Consider the following 19,246-nt stretch of genomic DNA (forward strand, 5'->3'; position numbering starts at 1 on the left):
TGAAGAGTATCTGTTTTCTTATATTTTTGTCAACCTTGATTATTAATACTTTTATTTTTAATACAAGTAGATTTTTTAAAAACATAAAAGTATGAGAAAACATAGTTTAATGAATTTCAATGTATGCAAATATTTTACAATTTGTTTGAAATTCACATGTAATATTCTGAAAGTTTACAACTGTCAATGTGTCCACACAAATTATGTAACATTTGAAACAATTAACAGAAATTTAAAGGGTTCTCATTTAACTGAATGTTTAAAAGTTCTCTTGAAACGAAGCAATCTTGGAAGAAATTATTTAAAACATAGGATCATTAAAAAATATGTTTAATAAAGAACAACAATGTAAATGTTTCAAGATAGAGTCATCTAGTTGGGAAACAATGACCTTTTAACTAGAGGTCCAAAATTCTTTTGAAAAATTAATAGATTTTTTATTGGAATCCAGGGAGCAAGGCTACTACTGTTCTTTTCATAAACACACAAAAAGTTAGTACCAATTGGCAAGGTCACCTGTTTGTATTCATGAGATCATATACATGAAGAGTGATAAATAAAACCCAACCAATACTTTTATTAATGTACAGGAATCCCCCCTTACCTGCAGGGCATCCAAGACTCCCAAACGAATGCCTAAAACCACATATAGTACCAAGCCCTACACATAGCATGTCTTTTCCTAGACATATATACTTATGAAAAGGTTTAATTTATAAATGAGGCACAGTAAGAGACAAACAAGAATAAAATTGAACAATTATAACAATGTGCTGTAATAAAAGTTATATGAATATGGTCTCTCTCAAAACATTTTATTGTACCATACTAATCTATTTTCTGACTGTAGTTGACCACAGGTGACTAAAACTGAAATGTGAAACCATGGATAAGGGAGGACTACTGTATGTGATTCCTAATACAAGGCTATTTATTTATTTAAAACGATTTATCATTGTGATGTCGTTTGTGCTTTTTAATACAAGGTCCTTCAAAAATTATTTGTTTTGCTCAGGGCAACTAGTTATGAAGATTTAAAGCACATTAATGTTCAACATTAAAAGGTAATTGAAAAAGAAAACTCCAAATAGAATCTTCAAATCTTCTAGTCTCTCCCATTGTCTGATGTTTGAAAACAGATGTGTTAATGACTACTACATCATGGCTTACTTTCATTTTTTTCTTCCGTAGCTAGGAAAGGAATTAGGAGAGCTCCCAATAAACATGCCTCTATTTTGCTGCCTCTACAAACACAAGGAAGGAACAAGAACAACAACAACAACAACAACAACAAAAACCTGACAATTATATATATCCCATAGCTGGCATATACAATTTAATTAATTCTGGATTTGTGAAATTTGGCATAAGGTGCCTAGGAATTGCTCCTGGCCTACTTAGAATATGAAAATATGAGATAAGACTGCTGGACCTAAACTTCTCCAGAAGAAGGGTAAAGGCTGCAAACTAAATTTTCTCCTAATATGATAAAACTGCCTCCAGGCTTTATCTCTTCTGCCCCTCTGCCTTTTGTCTTTTGGATGGTCATGGTTATAGATGTTGGGAAGGCACTGTTAAAGAGAAGGCACTTGGAATTAGATCCCTAGAGAATGGCCCTTGCCTTATGCAAGTCCAGGAGGTGCAATTCACACTGTAGTTCATATGACCTGCCAGTTGCTTATGGTGATCTTTCTGCTTCTAAACCTTGCTTCCCAAAGTATGAGATACACAGGGCAAGCAATACATTCAAGAACCCAGCTTGGTAAATGTCTTTGCCTCCAACATTCTTTCAAACGATCATTAAGTGGCACAACCTTTGTGAATTTGGGTCCCCACAGGTACAAAACAAAGACCAGCAGCTTTTGACTCAGAAAACCCAGTTTCAATCCTGACTAGCCGCATGCTAGTTTTGTGCTCTTGGTCATGTTGCCTAAATTCTCTGAGTTACGATGTTCTCACCAGTAAAACAACAATGATAGATTCATAGAGTTGCTAAAGAGGATTAATTAGGATAGCATAGGTAAAGTTCCTGGCACACAGAAAGCAATTAATCAATGTGAGCCTCTCTGAAGTGAAAGTAATGCATCCTAATACCCAGGAGATTTAGACCAGAGAGCTATACTGTCTAATATGGCAGCCACTAGCAACATGTGATTATCAGTTAATTAGCATTAGACTTTAAAATTTAGTTCCCAGGATGCTCAATAGTCACATGTGATGGATAACTATATGGACAGCACTGATATTTACCACTGCCATCATACAGAAAGTTCTATTGGACAACAGAAGAAATGATAGAATTAAACAAGAACCCAAAGTCCAGAAGCCAAAATCTTTGCCATTAACTATGAAACTTCAGAGGAGAAACTTTATCTCACTTTGTCACAATTTCCTCACTGGTAAAATGGATACTGCCTTTGCAGTAATGTGGTGGGGATCAGGTACACTGAAGTTACTTTTTTTTCCTTGCTTTCTCTTTATATTCCCAGGACCCCAAGACTAAACAATATATGACATAATCACTAGCAAGGATCACTTTGAGGATGAGTTAGTTGATGGGTGCAGCCCTTTGGTAGTTTAATATTCATAGCCATGATTTTATTCCAATGCACCTGTAAACAGTTAAGAACAGCATATGTTCAAAAGTGCAGGAGTTACTGCAGACAGTTCTTGTGGTGATGGAAAGACACAAACTAACAAACCTGAATTGGTTTTCATTGGCAAGTGGCTTTTTGTAGACTTTCTGTAGCTCTCACAGGGTTTAAAATGGAAAGATCAAAGATCATATTCCCTACTTTTCCATTTCTGTTTCACTTTAATGCCTAAATCTACCTTTTCCAGGTTTGAAAACAATATTCCGTTGCTGTCATTTTGGGGGCAATGTTGTATTTTATTTATTTATCTAGAGCTGGGGTTGGCAAACCTTTTATGTAAAGGGTCAAAGAGGAAACATTTTAGGGTCATAAGGTTTCTATCACAACTACTCAACTCTGCTGTGTAACATGAAAGTAGCCACAGACAACATGCACACAAATGGGTGTGTCTGTGACAATAAAACTTAATTTACTAAAATAGGCCCTTGGGTCTTAGCTGCCAACTCCAGATCTAGAAAGATATGAAAGAACATATCCTTTTCACTTCCCCACATTGTTTTTTCCCCACTATGATATATATTTTCTCACTTATTTTATTTTTGAACATAGTTTATCCTATAAATGATCACAATCAGACATCCAAATATTTACTTTAGTAATGTGAAAAAAATAATCTTCCTTCTCATTTTTATCAAGGTTTTGCACTTAAAAAACAATATAATTCTTCATGACATTTTTTTTTTTCTCAGAGAGAAAACTGAGAGGAAGAGATATGAAAATAAAATGTAGAAGAATTGTAATCTCGTTCTTGGAGGAGGGGATAAAGCAAGTAAATCATTTATGTGATTATTTCATAAAAGTGTTAATAACAAGTACATAGCCTTTTATTTTCAAATAAGCTCAAAGCCAAAACAATCAAAAGCATTGATTACAATTCAAGATGAGATTTTGGGTGGGGACACAGCCAAACCATATCAGGTAGTTAATACATTAAATGTAAACCTGTCTGAATTTTTATGGCCTGTAATATATTTATTATATAGAAGACCACAAAAATTCTTGTAAATGAACCAGGGCTTGGTTCAGGAATAGGTTACTGACCTGAAATTGATCACTGGAGTCATAAAGACTCAATTTTGGGAGGTGTCTTAGAGTTACCGAGAGAAGCTTCTTTCCTTCCTCTCTCCTTCCTCCCAATATTACTCTTTCTTTCACTTATTTGCTCATTTATTTTCTCTTTCCCTCTCCTCCCTCTCTCTTTCTTTTCTGAGGATGCTAAGTTTGAGAACCTCACATGTAATGGCCAGCAGCCACTATTCACCTGTAAAAATGGCCTGCCTGAGAATAAAACTAATCGAGACAAGCTACGCTAAGGATGCAAAAAGAACAAGCTCTGATGGCTTTGAGCTTATTTGAAAATAAAAGGCTATTTGTTTGTTATTAACCCTTTTATGAAATAATCACATAAATGATTTAATTGCTTTATCCTCTCCTCCAAATTGGGTTGACTGGAAACATCAATGATTGTGATTCAACATAGTGATTCACAGTCCTCTTCAGAGATCAAAACATTTAAAAATGTCTGTTGACGTAATACAGGTTTTTTTTTGTTTGTTTTGTTTTTTTTTTTACTACACCAACTAGTGATTAAGCTATCAAAAACCAAAACACACCTAAGAAGATGTTAATATTTTTCATTCATTGCATAGGCATCAAGAAAGGATGTAAGACTGATCTATCAAATAGTTTATTTCTCCATGGCAAACATGGCTCTAAACAATAATGACTTTTATACTTTGGTACACACATGAAATTTATAAGAACAATGTAAGCTGGTAAAAAACCAAAAATGTTTGGTCTGCTACATATTTATACATTGAAAGGAAAATTAATGGTGGCAATTGAGCCTTGCTAAATGGAAGGAGTTTATACTGGTATCTCCCTTTGCGTTACGCAGACTGACATCACAGTTTAAACTGTCAGACATCTGAGACACATTCCTGGGATTCTGGCTTGTGTATAACTTTTACGCATTCAACAATCTCCTAACACAGAAATGAGTATCTGATAAAGTTGAGTGGAGCTGGAATAATCCTGGAATGACCCAAATTATCAAATTTTAGAGACACACCTAAGACACTAAGGCTAGTGTCTTTGTAGAAAAAAAATTATTTGAGGAATAAAATTGACTAAAATGAGAAATACACACAAATGTTTCAGCTTACAAAACATAATTTTATTTAAATTTGTATAGATAAAAATCTACCAAAATTTAAACAAAAACTTTATGCAAATCCTTTCCCACAACAAAATTGGACATCATGGAAAAACCCCACATTCAAATAAGGTTCCCATCTTTCTATCATAAACGGATAGATTCTGGGAGGATGAGGAGTAAGAGATAAACGAGGAGAGAAGATACTGATACCCAACACAATTTGATCTTCAGTGTTGTCTCATCTTGAAATGACTTAATAACAGAGATTTCCATAAGAATCAGGATTCATTTTTGACAGAAAAATGGAAGCTTCCACTCCAAAATCACAAATAAGGCTTCTGGTTTTCTTTATAGAGTGAGGTAAACAGTATATTCAATATTAAGGCAAATGGTAAAAACACATGGATGGTATATTAATGCAGACCTTCCATTATTAAATATATTTTGGAACACTCACAGATTTTTCAAACATATGTTGGAATTAGAAACCTGTAAAATCTGCTGCAGTGTATAATAGCTATTTGCTTGAATGTCTTAGCAGTGCCTTTTTAGTAGCTAATGTGTTCAGTGTAATCTTGTGCCTTTTTAGTAATTAATATATTAAATATAATCGTGTCTGAGTTTTTAAATGGTCTGTTTTTCTTTTGCATTATGTAGGATTAGATGCCCACCAAAATTCTTGTAAATGAAGCAGGACCTGATTTCAAAGTCTGCCTATACACACGATATTTGGCCACACAGACCGCTCCCCAAAGTCTGCAAAACACTGCCTACTGAGCAGCCTTGCAGTGACAGAAAAGTATGAGAACTCAAGACATTATTTTTATAAAGACTAAAATCAGATTTAGGCTGTCTAGACCTCTTATTCCAGAAAACAGAGATTTAAGATTTTTCAGTGATTCTTGCCTTCTCCCCCACCTTTTCTTCCCCAATGAGATAACCATTTCTTTCACAGTGATGAATCATCCCTTTTTATGGAAAAAAGGCTTTCTTTCTCCATTGGATCAGGACAAAGACATCACTTCTTGGCCACACTGGCCACAGCCTTCTTGGCTGCATCCTCCAGGTCAACGGCTGAAGTAATGGGGAGTCCGCTGTTGCTGAGTATCTTCTGGGCCTCTTGGACGTTGGTTCCTAGAAGGAGAACAGGGAACAATCACTGAATGAAACTAGAGGTGGCGCCTTATGAAGTTTGCACGAGGATACACAAGACTCACCTGTCTACAGCTTTTCACTAGGAAATGAATTAAATATAGGTTCTGATCAAGGTCGCTGACAGAAAAGATCATGTGATGAAATTTATCTCAAGCTGTGGTCCAGCTAGAAATGAAGATGAAAGCAAGGGCTCGCAAGAGGGAAATGAACATGTTTTACTGATGGAAGCTGAGATGTCTGCTGATAATCGCAGCCATGTGGATCTAATGTGGTTTTGGTCCATACCAGAAGTCACCTGTCTTAAAGCCCTCTCGGACGTCATCATGGGTTTGGGCTATGACCTGATTTGAGAAAGGAAGTTCTGAGAATCTGCCTAGCTGTGCCCACAAATCCATTGCTGTGAAGACTCTGGCAGCATCCAGCATGTCCATTTCTGCCTTCTCCTCACTCTGTAAAATGAAATGGGCTGAGCCCTTCAAAATGGGCAATGCAGCCTCTGATGGCAATCTCTTGACTGTTCCTGGTGGACCTGGAGTATCTTCTGGCCAAGTCATCTCATTCAAAGGTGTGCCTGGGGACTATTTGACATGAGAACTGCTTTTCTGCCCTATTAGAGTGAACAACTCCTTTAGGAGAAATGTAGGAGAAATGTAATAGAATTTAAGTGTCTAATGAAATATCTCACGCTATATCATTTCCTGTCCTTTTATCTAGTTGGCAAGACAGAGCCTATTAATAAACAAAGACCTTGAAATATAGGCCTTGGAGAACTTGCCTTACCACAAAGAGTGTAAATAAAAAGAGGCACTGGGTCAGCACGTTTCGTATAAAGAGACAAATGCTGGGTTAAATAGGAACTGGTGGATTGAAAAGATGATGCAGCACTGATTCTCCTGGGACCCTGGGTCTACCCAAGCAGCAGTGAAGACGAACGCTTGGCACTGCGTCTTCAGCTTAAGGCTCACCTACTCCTGTATTTACAGAGGAAGCTGGTGAAAGGCCTCTCTGGAAAGTGACAGCATAAAATGTGGGAAGTGGCTACCTAAAATCCCCATCGTGGCTCTGCCATGTACTTGTTATGTAGTTTTGGGTAAATCATTTAACTTATTTGAGCCTTAACTTTTGTCTCCATACAGAGCACTATCATCCTCATAATCTTCCCCAGAACTAATATCATTTAAGTGTTTATCTATGCCAGGCACAGTGCTAAGTAATTTACACACAGCATATGAAATCTTTACAAAAACTATGAGTAGTCCTATTGTTCCTGTTTTACAGATAAGGCAACTGAGGCACAGAGAAGTTAAATAACTTTTCCATAGTCACTTTTCCATAGTGGCAGAGATGGGACTTGAACTGTTCTCTGTAATTATAAACCCTGCATGTTCTAAAGATATGCTAGTCTGCTTCTCTGCTTGTAAAATGAGGACAGTAGAGCTGATGGTACAGATTGTGATGAGAAGCAAATGAAATAATGAGTGTAAAAGCATTTTTGTAAATGGTGCGGTATCTGTGGCAGGCCTGGCTGGTTCTCCACCACAGACTCCTGCACCTCTTCTGCAGTGGAGTGCTATTGCTGGAAAGCAGCTGCCCAGCCAGAAACTACATTTCCCAGGCCCCCTTGCATCTCGAAGGGGACATGTGACTGAGTTCTGGCCAAAGGAATGTCACATGGCCATGACAATCTCCAAAGGGACTCTTCCTACTCTGTTTTCCTCGTGTGCTTTCTGGAGTGTTCCTAGTTGGGGCAGCCCTGGAAGTCACCTTTTTGGTTTTGGTTGTGTTTTGTCTTGTTTTTTGTTTTTGAGACAGGCTCTCGCTCTGTCACCCAAGATGGAGTGCAGTGGTGTGATCTCAGCTCACTGCAGCCTCAACCTCCGGGGTCCAAGTGATCCTCCCACCTCAGCCTCCTAAGTAGCTGAAACTAAAGGCACGCACCACCACGCCCAGCTATTTTTTGTAGAGATGGGGTTTTTCCACATTGCCCAGGCTGGTCCTGAACTCCTAAGCTCAAGCAATCCATCTGCCTTGGCCTCCCAAAGTGCTGGGATGAAAGGCATGAGCCTTGCGCCCAGCCAAGTCACTTTTTGAAGATGGCAATGACTCTTCCAGCCTGGATACTTTAATAACTCTGTGGAGCCAAGCATCCTACCCACTCACCCTCTTAGACCTTATGGGAATGAGAAAGACCTTTCTATAATGTTAAGACTCTGAAATTTCTGCATTCTTCTGTTGTTACAGAAGGAGCTAGCATTATTTTGACTAACATATGACTTTGTAAATGCTGTGGAAGGCAGCTTCTGAAATGGCTTTCAAAGATCAATCACTCCTGCCTCCTGGTAGTCACATCTTTATAGAATCTGTCCCCCTTGAGTATGATCTGGACGCAGAGCCTTGCTTCTAATGGATAAGAACATGGCAAAAGTGATGGAATGTCACTTCTGAGACTAGGTTACAAAAGCCTATAGCTTCAGTCTTGCTCCCTTTCACTCTTTGTTCACTCTGATGAAGCAAACTACCCTGCTCTGAGCTGCCCTCTGGAGAGACTCACCTGGCAAGGAACTGAGGGCAACCTCTGGCCAATGGCTGATGAGAAACTGAGGCTCTGGGTCTAACAGCCAAGGAGGAAGTGCATCCGGCCAACAACCATATGAGTGATCTTGGAAGCAAATTCTTCCTTAGTCAAGCCTTGAGATGTCTACAGCCCGGCTGACACTGTGATTGCAGCATTGTGAGAGACCCTGAGTGAGAGGATCCACCTAAGCCACACCCAGATTCCTGACCACAGAAACTGTGAGATAATCACTGTTCTTTTTGTTAAGCTGCTAAATTTTGGGGTAATTTGTTAAGCACTGATAGATAAGTAATGCAGATGTAAAAATTTATTATTTCATTAATACAACCTGTGTGCACTTTGATTCATTTGACTGTGGCAGGTGTTAGATACCAGGCTAAGGAATTTAGACATTAATCAATAAGCACGGCTTTCATGGAGTAATGACAGAGTGTGAAGCAAAAGCCCTGATGGACACAGGAGCAAATCAGTCTTTGGACCAGAAGGTAAATGACAGTTACATGTGTAAATTTTGTTTTAGACAGAGTCTTGCTCTGTCACCCAGGCTGGAGTGCAGTGGCGTGATCTCGGCTCACTGCAACCTTCAACTCCCTGGTTCAAGCAATTCTCCTGCCTCAGCCTCCTGAGTAGCTGAAATTAGAGGCAGTGGCCACCTCTCCCAGCCAATTTTTGTATTTTTAGTAGAGATAGGGTCTCACCATGTTGGCCAGGCTGATCTTAAACTCCTGACCTCAAGTGATCTACCCACCTCAGCCTCCCAAAGTCTGGGATTAGAGGCATGAGCCACCATGCCCCATGTGTAAATTTCTATCTCCTCCTGCAGAGACATGGACTAGGCTCTTCTCCCTCTTCCTTTCTTTTTTTGAGCACCTTCCAATCTCAACACAGCTCCAAGACCTCCAGATAGGTGCAGGAGTGGTGCTCCTGATGTCTTCCTCCATCTCAGATCCTGCTCTTTCTGGAGACTAGTTTTTATCACGGTTCCCGCCTATTCAGGGAACTTCTTATTCAGTTTTACCTGAGTTCCTTTGCATGTTTATGGATGAAATGAGCTCTTGATCTTTTAACTTTTTGAGATAACTTTAATGAGTTCTGCTTCCTTGCAACCAAGTAATCTAAATAATTCAGTTCCTTAATTAATATCCTCTTTAGCACCGAACTTAGCACCAGTATTCACAAGGGAAAAGAAATGATTTGGAAATTCATGAGCACCCAGATGTGCTGGGCCACTGCCCTTGCTGGGCTCTCCACCCTGAGCTCTGTTGGGCTGATACCTCTCTCTGCTGAGCTGACACCATTCATTCACGAGGCATCTGTTAAATGGCATTTCTTTGGGGATGTCTTTCTTATCACCACCTCCCCATGCCCCAACTAAAGCAGGGGCTGGTACAATGAACTTCCAGAGTACCTGGTATTTCTAAAATCTTACCATGGATGAAGACTTATTGGGATGGCTCACTGATGTTTCCCTCGTCCCCTCCAAACATCCACTTTCCTTTGTCAGCGTTGCTCACCAGATACCTCCCAATATCTGTTAGCTAGCAGTACGTGCTGACCGATGGGGTAACTCCAGATGGGTTCCCACACACAGTGTGCTTGACAAGGAGTGGGTGGGTACTTTTTGACAGATATCCTTGCTGTCCTAACAACTCTTTCCTAAAGGGTTGAAATAGATACCCCAAACTGCTCAAGGTGCAATCAGGAGGGATTTTTTGGGGGGTCCTCTCAGGATTCCCCAGGGGTTTTGGGAGTGGCTCCTTTCGCTAGGAAGGGCCCAGGAAGAGCTGGCTGTGCTCACTGCCCTAAGTGAGGACTCCAAGCTGTTACCACTCCTCCCAACCTGTAGCAGCTCCAGGTGCCCCAGACAAGTGAGGCCTTGCTCGAGGCTAACACTGGTGGACAGGGCCAGGGGAAGAAAGGGGAGGGAGCAGCTCCCCAGAAAACCAGAGCCCTTCTCTCCTCCCAGCTGCTCCTGCAGTGCTGCGTGAAAATGCCTAATTGCTTCATAATTCTAGGATCCACAAAAATGAATTTTAATTACACTTGCAGTTACGCTTTAATTACAGCCTTAATTATTAAGCATATACTAGGCATGCTCAGAACTAAGCAGTTTTTGAAGGGATTCTCATGTTCAAATACAAAGCTCATCTGTGATGAGAAATGGGTCATATGCAGAGCCATTGTGACCAGGCAGAAACTTGTTACAGAAGGGGAAGGGAGTAGAGAGAGACAGAGAGGAGAAAGAGAGAGAGAGAGAGAGAGAGAGAGAGAGAGACAAATGAAGAAAGAGACAAGAGACAGAGGCATGGGGAATAGTCCAAAAAGGAACAGACATATGAAAATAAAGAGACAGGTAGAGAGTAAGAGAAAGTAAAGGAAAAAAGTGAGTTTGCCACGTGCCTTACACACCAGCCTGTACCCTGATGCTGGCACACGTCTTTGCAGCATTCAACCTGGTTTCTTCTTGAAGGCATGGCTCTACTGCCCACTGACCCTGCCCCGGTAGTTAATAACCAGCTGCTTCCTCCTTCCTGTTGAGGGAACAACTGGAAGGGGAGATGGGGACACTCAGAGAAGAGCGGTTAAAAGGAAACCAGCTGGGCATGGTGGCCTGTAGTCCCAGTTACTCAGGAGGCTGAGGTCAGAGGATCGTTTGAGCCCAGGAGGTCGAGGCTGCAGTGAGCTGTGACTGCACCACTGCACTCCAGCCTGGGCAACAGAGTGAGACCCTGTCTCTATTTTCAAAATAAATAAATAAATAAATAAATAAATAAATAAATAAATAAATATAAATGAAACACAATAAAATAAAAATAAAACAGCAGACAGTGGAACCAGGTCATTGAAAAAGAAAAGGAAGAAAAGAATTAGAGGAAGGCTTGGAAATGATCACAAGTTTGTGCGTTCCTTTTTTTGTAAAATGATATTATTTGAGTATTTAAGGTTAGTTTCTTAATTCACCAAGTGTCTGACATCTATTCCCCAACCCTCTCTCTGCCTTTACTTCTAAATAGAAATTATCATAGCTGCTTTAAACTCTGACATGGAATTAAGTGTTCTAAAGAGAGTGTTTATGCCTGTGCACAGAATTACAAAGGAAATTGATCTCCTTCCCACATTTAAATGGTGCTACTGCCATGTTCTAATATTTATTAAATGCTGCATTGCTTTTTAATGAGCCTTCAGGACAACACTTTTAATAACCACCTGTACAGATAACTGATCAACTCATGCTGCTGGAACCTCAGGCACTTCTTAATATCTGCTTGTTGAGAGCCATTCAGTTAAATGGTTATCTACTCACTGCAGCCCTTAAAAATGGAAAATCAAAGGGGAATGAATTTAAAATGGAATCTTGCTCTACTACTAGGGGATATTATAAATAATAATTATTAAAATGTTAAAAACTCGTGACCTCCTCAGCATGTTACCAGTGACTTTCTGCCACTGGGTGGAGTAAGAGAGCTGTAAACAAAGATGCAAGGTTAATTTATCAAAATTTCTTCTTTGCTTTTATTACACACAAGAGAAAATAAAGGTAGTGGGCACATGGCACAGGATTTTGTTGGCAAGGTGCAAAGGCCTCCTGCCTTTTATCATAAGGCTGTGAAATCATTTTCCAGTCTGGAAATACGTAGAAACAGTAATTTAAAAATTATTATTTTAATAGGAATTCAGTTTTTTAGAAAAGAATACAGCACTTAGCACTCACGGAGTACACATTAGGTGCAACAAATGTTTGTTGGATACATGAATTAAGAGGTTCACAAGTATCTTAAAACTTAATCCTCAGAGCAACCCTACAGTCGACACCATTTTAATCCCCATTTTACAGGGGAGGCAACTAAAACACTGGGAGGCTTAGGAACTGGCCTGACATCCCCAGCAAGTCAGAGGCTGAGCCAGGACTTGAACCCAGGTTCATCTGAGTGCAAAGCCACATAAACACGCAGCTGGCCTTTAAGTGCTAGAAGGAATTCTAGGCATCCTTTTGGATAAGTCTCTTATTTTCACTAGAGGAAAATGAGGCCCCGAGATGTCAGACAAATTGCTTGGATCAAACAACCAGTTAACCCTGACAGGTCTGATTCTTGGTCTAGTGCTCCGAGTCAGGGCTGGCAAGTTCTAGCTTTTGGGCAAAAGCCAGCCAGTTGCCACTTTTTGTATCACCTGCAAGTTAAGAATAGGGTTTACATTTTTAAATAGCTGGGAGGAAAAAAATCACAGGAACATTTTATGATACATGAAAGTTACATGAAATTCAAATTCCAGCATCCATAAATAACTTTGTCGTGGAACACAGCCAAACTGATTTGCTTAGAGATCATCAGTGGCTGCTTGTGCTTTGCAATGGGAGGGGTCAGTCGCTGTGGTGCAGACAGTATGGCCTCAAAAGCCTGAAGTATTTCAGCCCCTCTGCTGGAAATAACTGAGTCTTTTCCCCCCACTGGGAGAGGGGAATTCAGTGGAAATAAGCCAAATTCTCTAAAGCAGCAAATTCCTCCTCAAATGTCCACTGCTCCTGTACCCTTGCTCTTCCTTCCTTAGTCTCCTTTCAAGTGGCAATCAGATAGAGGAGGTCCATTTTCTTGGTGACCTATAAATTTAGATAACTTCTCATGTCTCTTTTGCCTTGTTATTTTATGTCAGAAACAGAATAATTCATTGAGAATCAGAGGGAAAACTTCTGCTATGTCAGCAGCTCTTACTTGTTTAAGATGATATGTGCCAAATACCTAGCACCATGCTTGGCAGCCAACATCATTAGCCATCCATGTGGCCTCAGTCGAGATACCGACAAGGGTTTAGATGATAATAAGGATAGCTAACATTTACTGAGCCAAGGACTACTGCAAATTATTTAAAAACTCATCGGCTCCTTACAACCTTAGAGAGTTGCCCTATTTTTATTCCCATTTTGCAGAGGAAGAAGCTGAGATTTTAAACCTGGTTCTGTTCCCAAGTAGCTGAACAACCTGGGGAAGTTATTGCAGCTTTGAAGCTTTATATTTCTCCTTGAATGAGTATCTTAACTAAATGCTTCGCACCCCTAACATTTTATGAAGATTAAAGATGACATAAGATATTCTGTGTGGCTGTGTTGTACCCACACCTAATTTCCTCGATGATTTCTTCTTGCACAGTAAGAAGAAATCAACACTTGGGGTGGGAATGCGATAGTTATTCGGACCATCACAGAAGGAGCCCCCAGCTCCAGTAGCAGGAAGCCAATGGCTAGGCTCTTCTCTACACAGTTTCAAAGAATGGTGTGTATGTGCTATGATCATGCAAGCAAGGCTTAGGATCAAGTTTAACATATTCACTGAGAGCTTATGCTAGTTGCTTATGCTTTCAATTATGTTAACCCTTAAAAAAAGCAACATAGATACTTAACCAAAGTGAAAGGAGCCTTAATATTAAACTAGAATGGAATGAACCCTCTGGCAAGCAAGAACACCTTACACTTCTGTGCTTACCCGCCATCATCTGCTAAGGATAAGACAATTCTTTTAAAGAAAGGGTGTTTTATACACCCAGACATCTGCATGTGAATTTACCTTTCATGCTTCCCTTGAATCTTCCTCCTAGCTTTCAAGGCATGCATACTCTAATTTATGGATGATTTAAGAAATTTTCAAAGGTAGTTTTAACAGTGTGAGACTTTTGTCGAAAATGCTGACTGTGGTACACCATTACTGCCTGAGACAGAATCACCCTCATCACTGCGTCACTGAGGGTGATCCTGTCCTTATGTGGGGAAATGACTGAGTGGACCTCATTGCTAATATTTTCCTTGGGAGGAAGTCAGATTCTAAGAGCTTAATATTGCCTGCCAAATTCTTACTTGACTCTCATGAGACATTTCAGAGCTTAGGGGAGAGGGAGATTTAGACACAGACAACATGAAGATTTTCCAGAATTTTAAGTCTTGCTCCTGGCCTCTTCTCTACACCAGGGATCTGCAAGCTATAGCTCATGGGCCAAATCTGTTCCACTATCTGTTTTCAGTAAAAAAAGATTTACTGTGGCACAGCCATGTCCATTCCTCTACCTATCGTCTATTGCTGTTTCTACACTACAATGGCAGAGCTGAGTAATCACAATAGGGAATATACAGTCACAAAGCCTAAAATCCTGCTCTTTACAGAAAAAGTTTGCAGACCTTTGCTCTATACAATCCAAATTTCTGGCCTTGTGCTAAAGGGCCAGGTGAAGACAAGAATCATCTTCATCTGGTGTTTCCAAGCTTGCAGTCCCTACTTCCGACTCTTGATATAGTGGTGGGAAGCTATACTTCTAGGAGAGAAAAAGCCCACCTATGGTCTCTTTGAATCGACAATGGCAAATATTGGCTCGAATTTCCACTCCCTCCGCCCCTTCCCACATGTATGGTTGGAAAGATCATAGAACTCTTTTTCCACTGAGCTGGGATATAGCCTCAGAATCTTTCTTGGCACAGCACTGCTCAGGCAGCCACTGCCAATAAAGAGAAGGTGGCATGAGATGAAAGCTGTCTTCCCTCATCTAAAACATTTCTCATGAAGTCTTTCCCTGTAGGTAGTTCTGCCTCAGGACAGCCTCAAGGTGGCGCTCTCTGGAAGAGTCTTAGCGGGACACACTAAGCCTCTACAAGATGCTACAGACTGAATCACCTGTATGTCTCCTCCTGATATCTATGTGCTCGCTCACTCTTTTTGATGGCTCATCAAATATGACTTTCAAGTGGAAATTGAGGCAGGAAGAAATGAACTGACTACTCACTCAGAAGATACCCGAGACCACACAGTGGTGTCCTGATACCATAAGGCAGCACTCAGGATATGCCAGTCCTGGTACCTGCCCAGTTTTAAAACCTCTCCTTATAAAAATGGCCACACCCACAGCTGCTGCTCAGGGAAGCAACTTCAGGCTCTTGTTCCTGAAGGGATGACCACTGCCTAGAGTGGGGCAGCCACCCGACCAAAGGCAGCCCACTCCCGGGGCAGATAAGACGGATGATGTGCATTGGGGGATGTTTCCTTCGATGCAGAGGGACAGTCATTAGTGTAAGCCCTCCTGTTCTTTTTGCCTATCACTGGCTCCATCTGGGATTGGTGATGGTGTAGGGAGCTGACTGAATACTCGAATGGAGAAAGTTGGCATGGATAGACCCACCCCTTCCTCTGGCCTTCCTTTTAGGGATATGCCACTCAGAGTGAGTCCAGGTCATCCTCTGCTCCTTGGGTTCCATCCTGGGGTGGAAGGTACACTAACGTCCAGTGGTGCCTGTGACTGGGTTTACAAAGCTGCCTAATTCTGAGGCTCAGAGTAAGGAGCTCACTGTTGGTCACACAATAAGGTGCATCCTCCAACTACTTTTTCCTTTGGTGATGAAGGTACTATTTTTGTTTCCTCAGTCTACTTTATTTCTCACTGGGATCAGAACCCAGGTGGAAAAGGGTCTGTTGGGCCCCTTCAAAGACCCTAACCCCATGGCTTGGTTGGATGAGCTGTGGACAATGGGAGTGGTGACTATTAGATAAGCTAATTAGATTGGCTACCTATGGGATCTGGACTGTTAGGGAACACCGTGGGATCAAGATGGCCTTCCTGAGAGGCCAGAAGGTCTCAGAGGCACCAAGAAAAAACACAAAGGAGTGAGAAAGTCAGTTCTGTGGACCATACTCTGAGAACCACTACAGTAAAAGCAGTAGCAGACACTTTAATATGATAACTATCCAAAAGTCTTGTATACTTCATCAACAAACTCAGATTACTATACTCAAGGAGCCCCACTGAGTCATCATTTACTGTATTAATCTGTTCTCACGCTGCTAATAAAGACATACCCAACAATCGGTAATTTATAAAGGAAAGGGGTTTAATTGACTCACAGTTACACATGGCTGGGAGGCCTCACAATAATGGTGGAAAAGTAAGGGACGTCTTACATGGTGGCAGGCAAGAGAGAGCATGTGTAGGGGAAATCCCCTTTGTAAAACTATCAGATCTTGTGAGGCTTATCCACTATCACAAGAACAGCACGGGAAAAACCCACCCCCATGATTCAATTATCTCCCACAGGGTCCCACCCACAACACGTGGGGATTATTACAATTCAAAATGAGATGTGGGTGGGGACACAGAGTCAAGCCATATCATTTACAGTATCAATCTTGGAACAGCTCAGTTTTCCCAAGCTCTGTGTTAGAGCCATAATTCCCTGGAGACCTTCTCAAGAAAAAGTCCAAGGATATTTTGACCCTGCTGGTATACCCCCATCCTTTGACATTAAGACTCCCAAACAGCTGTAGCCTGTGTTGTTCTCCGTGCTTGCCTCTCTTTTTGTATCTCTTTCTTCTTCCACTCTCTGCCACTCTCCTTTCTCTCTCCTTCCCTGAGACTGTCTGCCTCACATGCTTAGATCTGCACAATACGGACTTGATAGAAATAATAATCACAAAGGAAAAATGAAAATAGCACACACTCCAGTCAGCAAAGCCTAATATGAACATTAAAACATACCAATGAATTACATCTTCTTAGAAGTGTAAATGCAGCATAATTGATCCCAATAAAAGTCATAAAAGGAAAATAACTGACAAAGCTACAATGAAAAAAAGTTGATCAAGGAGTTGATGAGTGCATCAGTATTGGTGTATTTCTGATTAAAATGTTGATGTCAGACTGTTTTCAGGGTCAAAGTGATCAGAGACCCTCAGATTTTAAGAGTCTACTCTTCTCCTGTTCTTAAAGGGGGACAGGTCTCTATTAGCAAATTATATTATTGTTTGTCACTGGAAATAACTAGAAATGAATGCACACTATGATTGACCCATTCTTTCTGGTGATCCTTTCTGTGCCTGAGTTGTCACAACGGCCCACAATGTGTTAGTTATTCATACATTTCTAGAAAGGCTAGTTACCCTGCCTTAAACTTTTCCCAAAAGATTTAAAGGAGTGCATCTTTTATTTTCATACTCTGCTTAGTATTCCAGAAGAATTAAATAATTTTTATAATACCCAGATGATATTCATGCTGAAATATGCAAAATACCACATTCAAAGATTATTTTTCTTAATAGTCTCTGCTGATTGCACCAGAGGTCTGCCTGAGATACTAAGAAGCAGCTTTGACATTTCTAAATTTGTTAGATGTTCAGATTTGCATCTTTTAAGTAAATGTACTTCCAAGGTTTATGCCTGTGGTTTTTTAATTAGTTAATTAGTATATTAGTAAATACCATGTGCAGGTCAATGAGCTTTAGGCATTAAAGAGGATCAAGAGAGATGTAAAAAAATATGTCAGTTACTAGATGGCTGGGAAAATAAAATGGAAAAAATTAACAATATAAGATGATATCTATAAAACGGTAACAAGTGTTACCTGCTAATAGGAACTGCTTCTATCTTAGTAGAAGTAGCCATCAGGGGATCCCAGACAGCCACCAGACTCATTTGCTGAATCTTCAGAAATATTGATAACTTCACAATGTCCACTGGATCATGAAGGAATTGAATGTGATAGCTCGGGATGAGATCAAAGAGGGCACTGTCTCCCAAATTTATGTAAAGAAAAATACACATAGTGACCTTTCTCAGCCACTACCCTCTTTCCACTATTATAGCTCCTCTCTTATTATAAGAACCTGGGATCTTTATCAAGAGAGAAAAAGAAAGAGAGCTTTGGACATTTCTGGAGTCCTAGCTGGTGTCCTTTTCTTCTTCTTGTGGAAATTGGCATCATGTGATAAACGTCCTCGGATAGGTACAGGCTCTCACACTCAACGTGAAATTACCAGGGATACTCACTAATATTCATATGTGTGATTTCTGCGAATGCAGGAGCCCCATAGCAAGACAAGACCTATCCCAACATTGTATTGGCCATGCATAATAAACAAAGGGAAGATGAAGCATTCTGTTATAACTGTACTCTTGGCACTGATCATAGGTGAAACAATGCAGAAATTTGGAGAAGGTATTATCCATAAAGGGAACTAAATGCAAATCAAGGCAATGCTTTTTAGACTAAGGAAATACAGACTCCTGATAATGTTTCCATTAAAGTCAGTGTCTAGAGTAGCTTTGCTCACTTTCATTGGCACAACCCACTTTTATGCTTATTCAACATGGACTATTATAGTTATAGTAGATTTAGAGATGTGAGTTAGCAAAGTAGTATAAAAGGAGAATTTTCAAGTTGAGTCTGGAGGATAGGTAGGATTTGAATCAATGCAAAGGAAGAAGGAAGGAGTGAGTAGAGGATCAAAAGTCAGTCATCAAGTAAGTCATCATCCATACCTGAGAGTTGGTACTGGGGTCATAACAGTGGTAAAAACTGCAGCCCAGCACCTGGGTAGATCAGAAGGCTGTCCTGGAGAGAGTAATGGTTTTATAGCAATATGTTATATGGCTAAAAGAAGAGAGTGGGAAAACTGAGTAGGTACCGAGTTAACGACATTAGGTAGAACCAAAAACCCAAGCAGAATTGCCACAGATATAAAGTGATATGGATGCAAGAGCAGAGAGGAAAGGAGATGAGAGAACAAGGGGAATCTAAGGAATTTAAATTTGTGAACCAGGAGAATGATGGCATAGTTGATGGACTTGGGAACGTCAGAAAGGGAACTCAATAAGAGCGTGGGAGAGGATCAGAGACGAAGCTGCAACACTGGATAGAATGCATGTAGCGAAAGACGTGTGAATACAGGGGACCATCCA

The 19,246-nt window shown here is 40.4% G+C and overlaps 1 protein-coding gene across 3 annotated transcripts in view; it reads right to left on the reverse strand.

The window, feature by feature from the left end:
• Nucleotides 1-4,808: 4,808 nt before the first annotated feature.
• LOC105483755 (succinate-CoA ligase GDP-forming subunit beta) overlaps nt 4,809-19,246 on the reverse strand; it is a 277,662-nt gene continuing 263,224 nt past the window's right edge. For all 3 annotated transcript variants that reach the window (XM_011744738.3, XM_011744729.3, XM_011744733.3), the window contains one exon: nt 4,809-5,946. In XM_011744738.3, coding sequence (XP_011743040.1) covers nt 5,831-5,946 — 116 coding nt within the window. In that variant the 3' untranslated portion in view covers nt 4,809-5,830. The remainder of the gene's footprint in view (nt 5,947-19,246) is intronic.

This window comes from Macaca nemestrina, chromosome 2 (assembly GCF_043159975.1).
Source record: "Macaca nemestrina isolate mMacNem1 chromosome 2, mMacNem.hap1, whole genome shotgun sequence".
Taxonomy (NCBI): domain Eukaryota; kingdom Metazoa; phylum Chordata; class Mammalia; order Primates; family Cercopithecidae; genus Macaca; species Macaca nemestrina.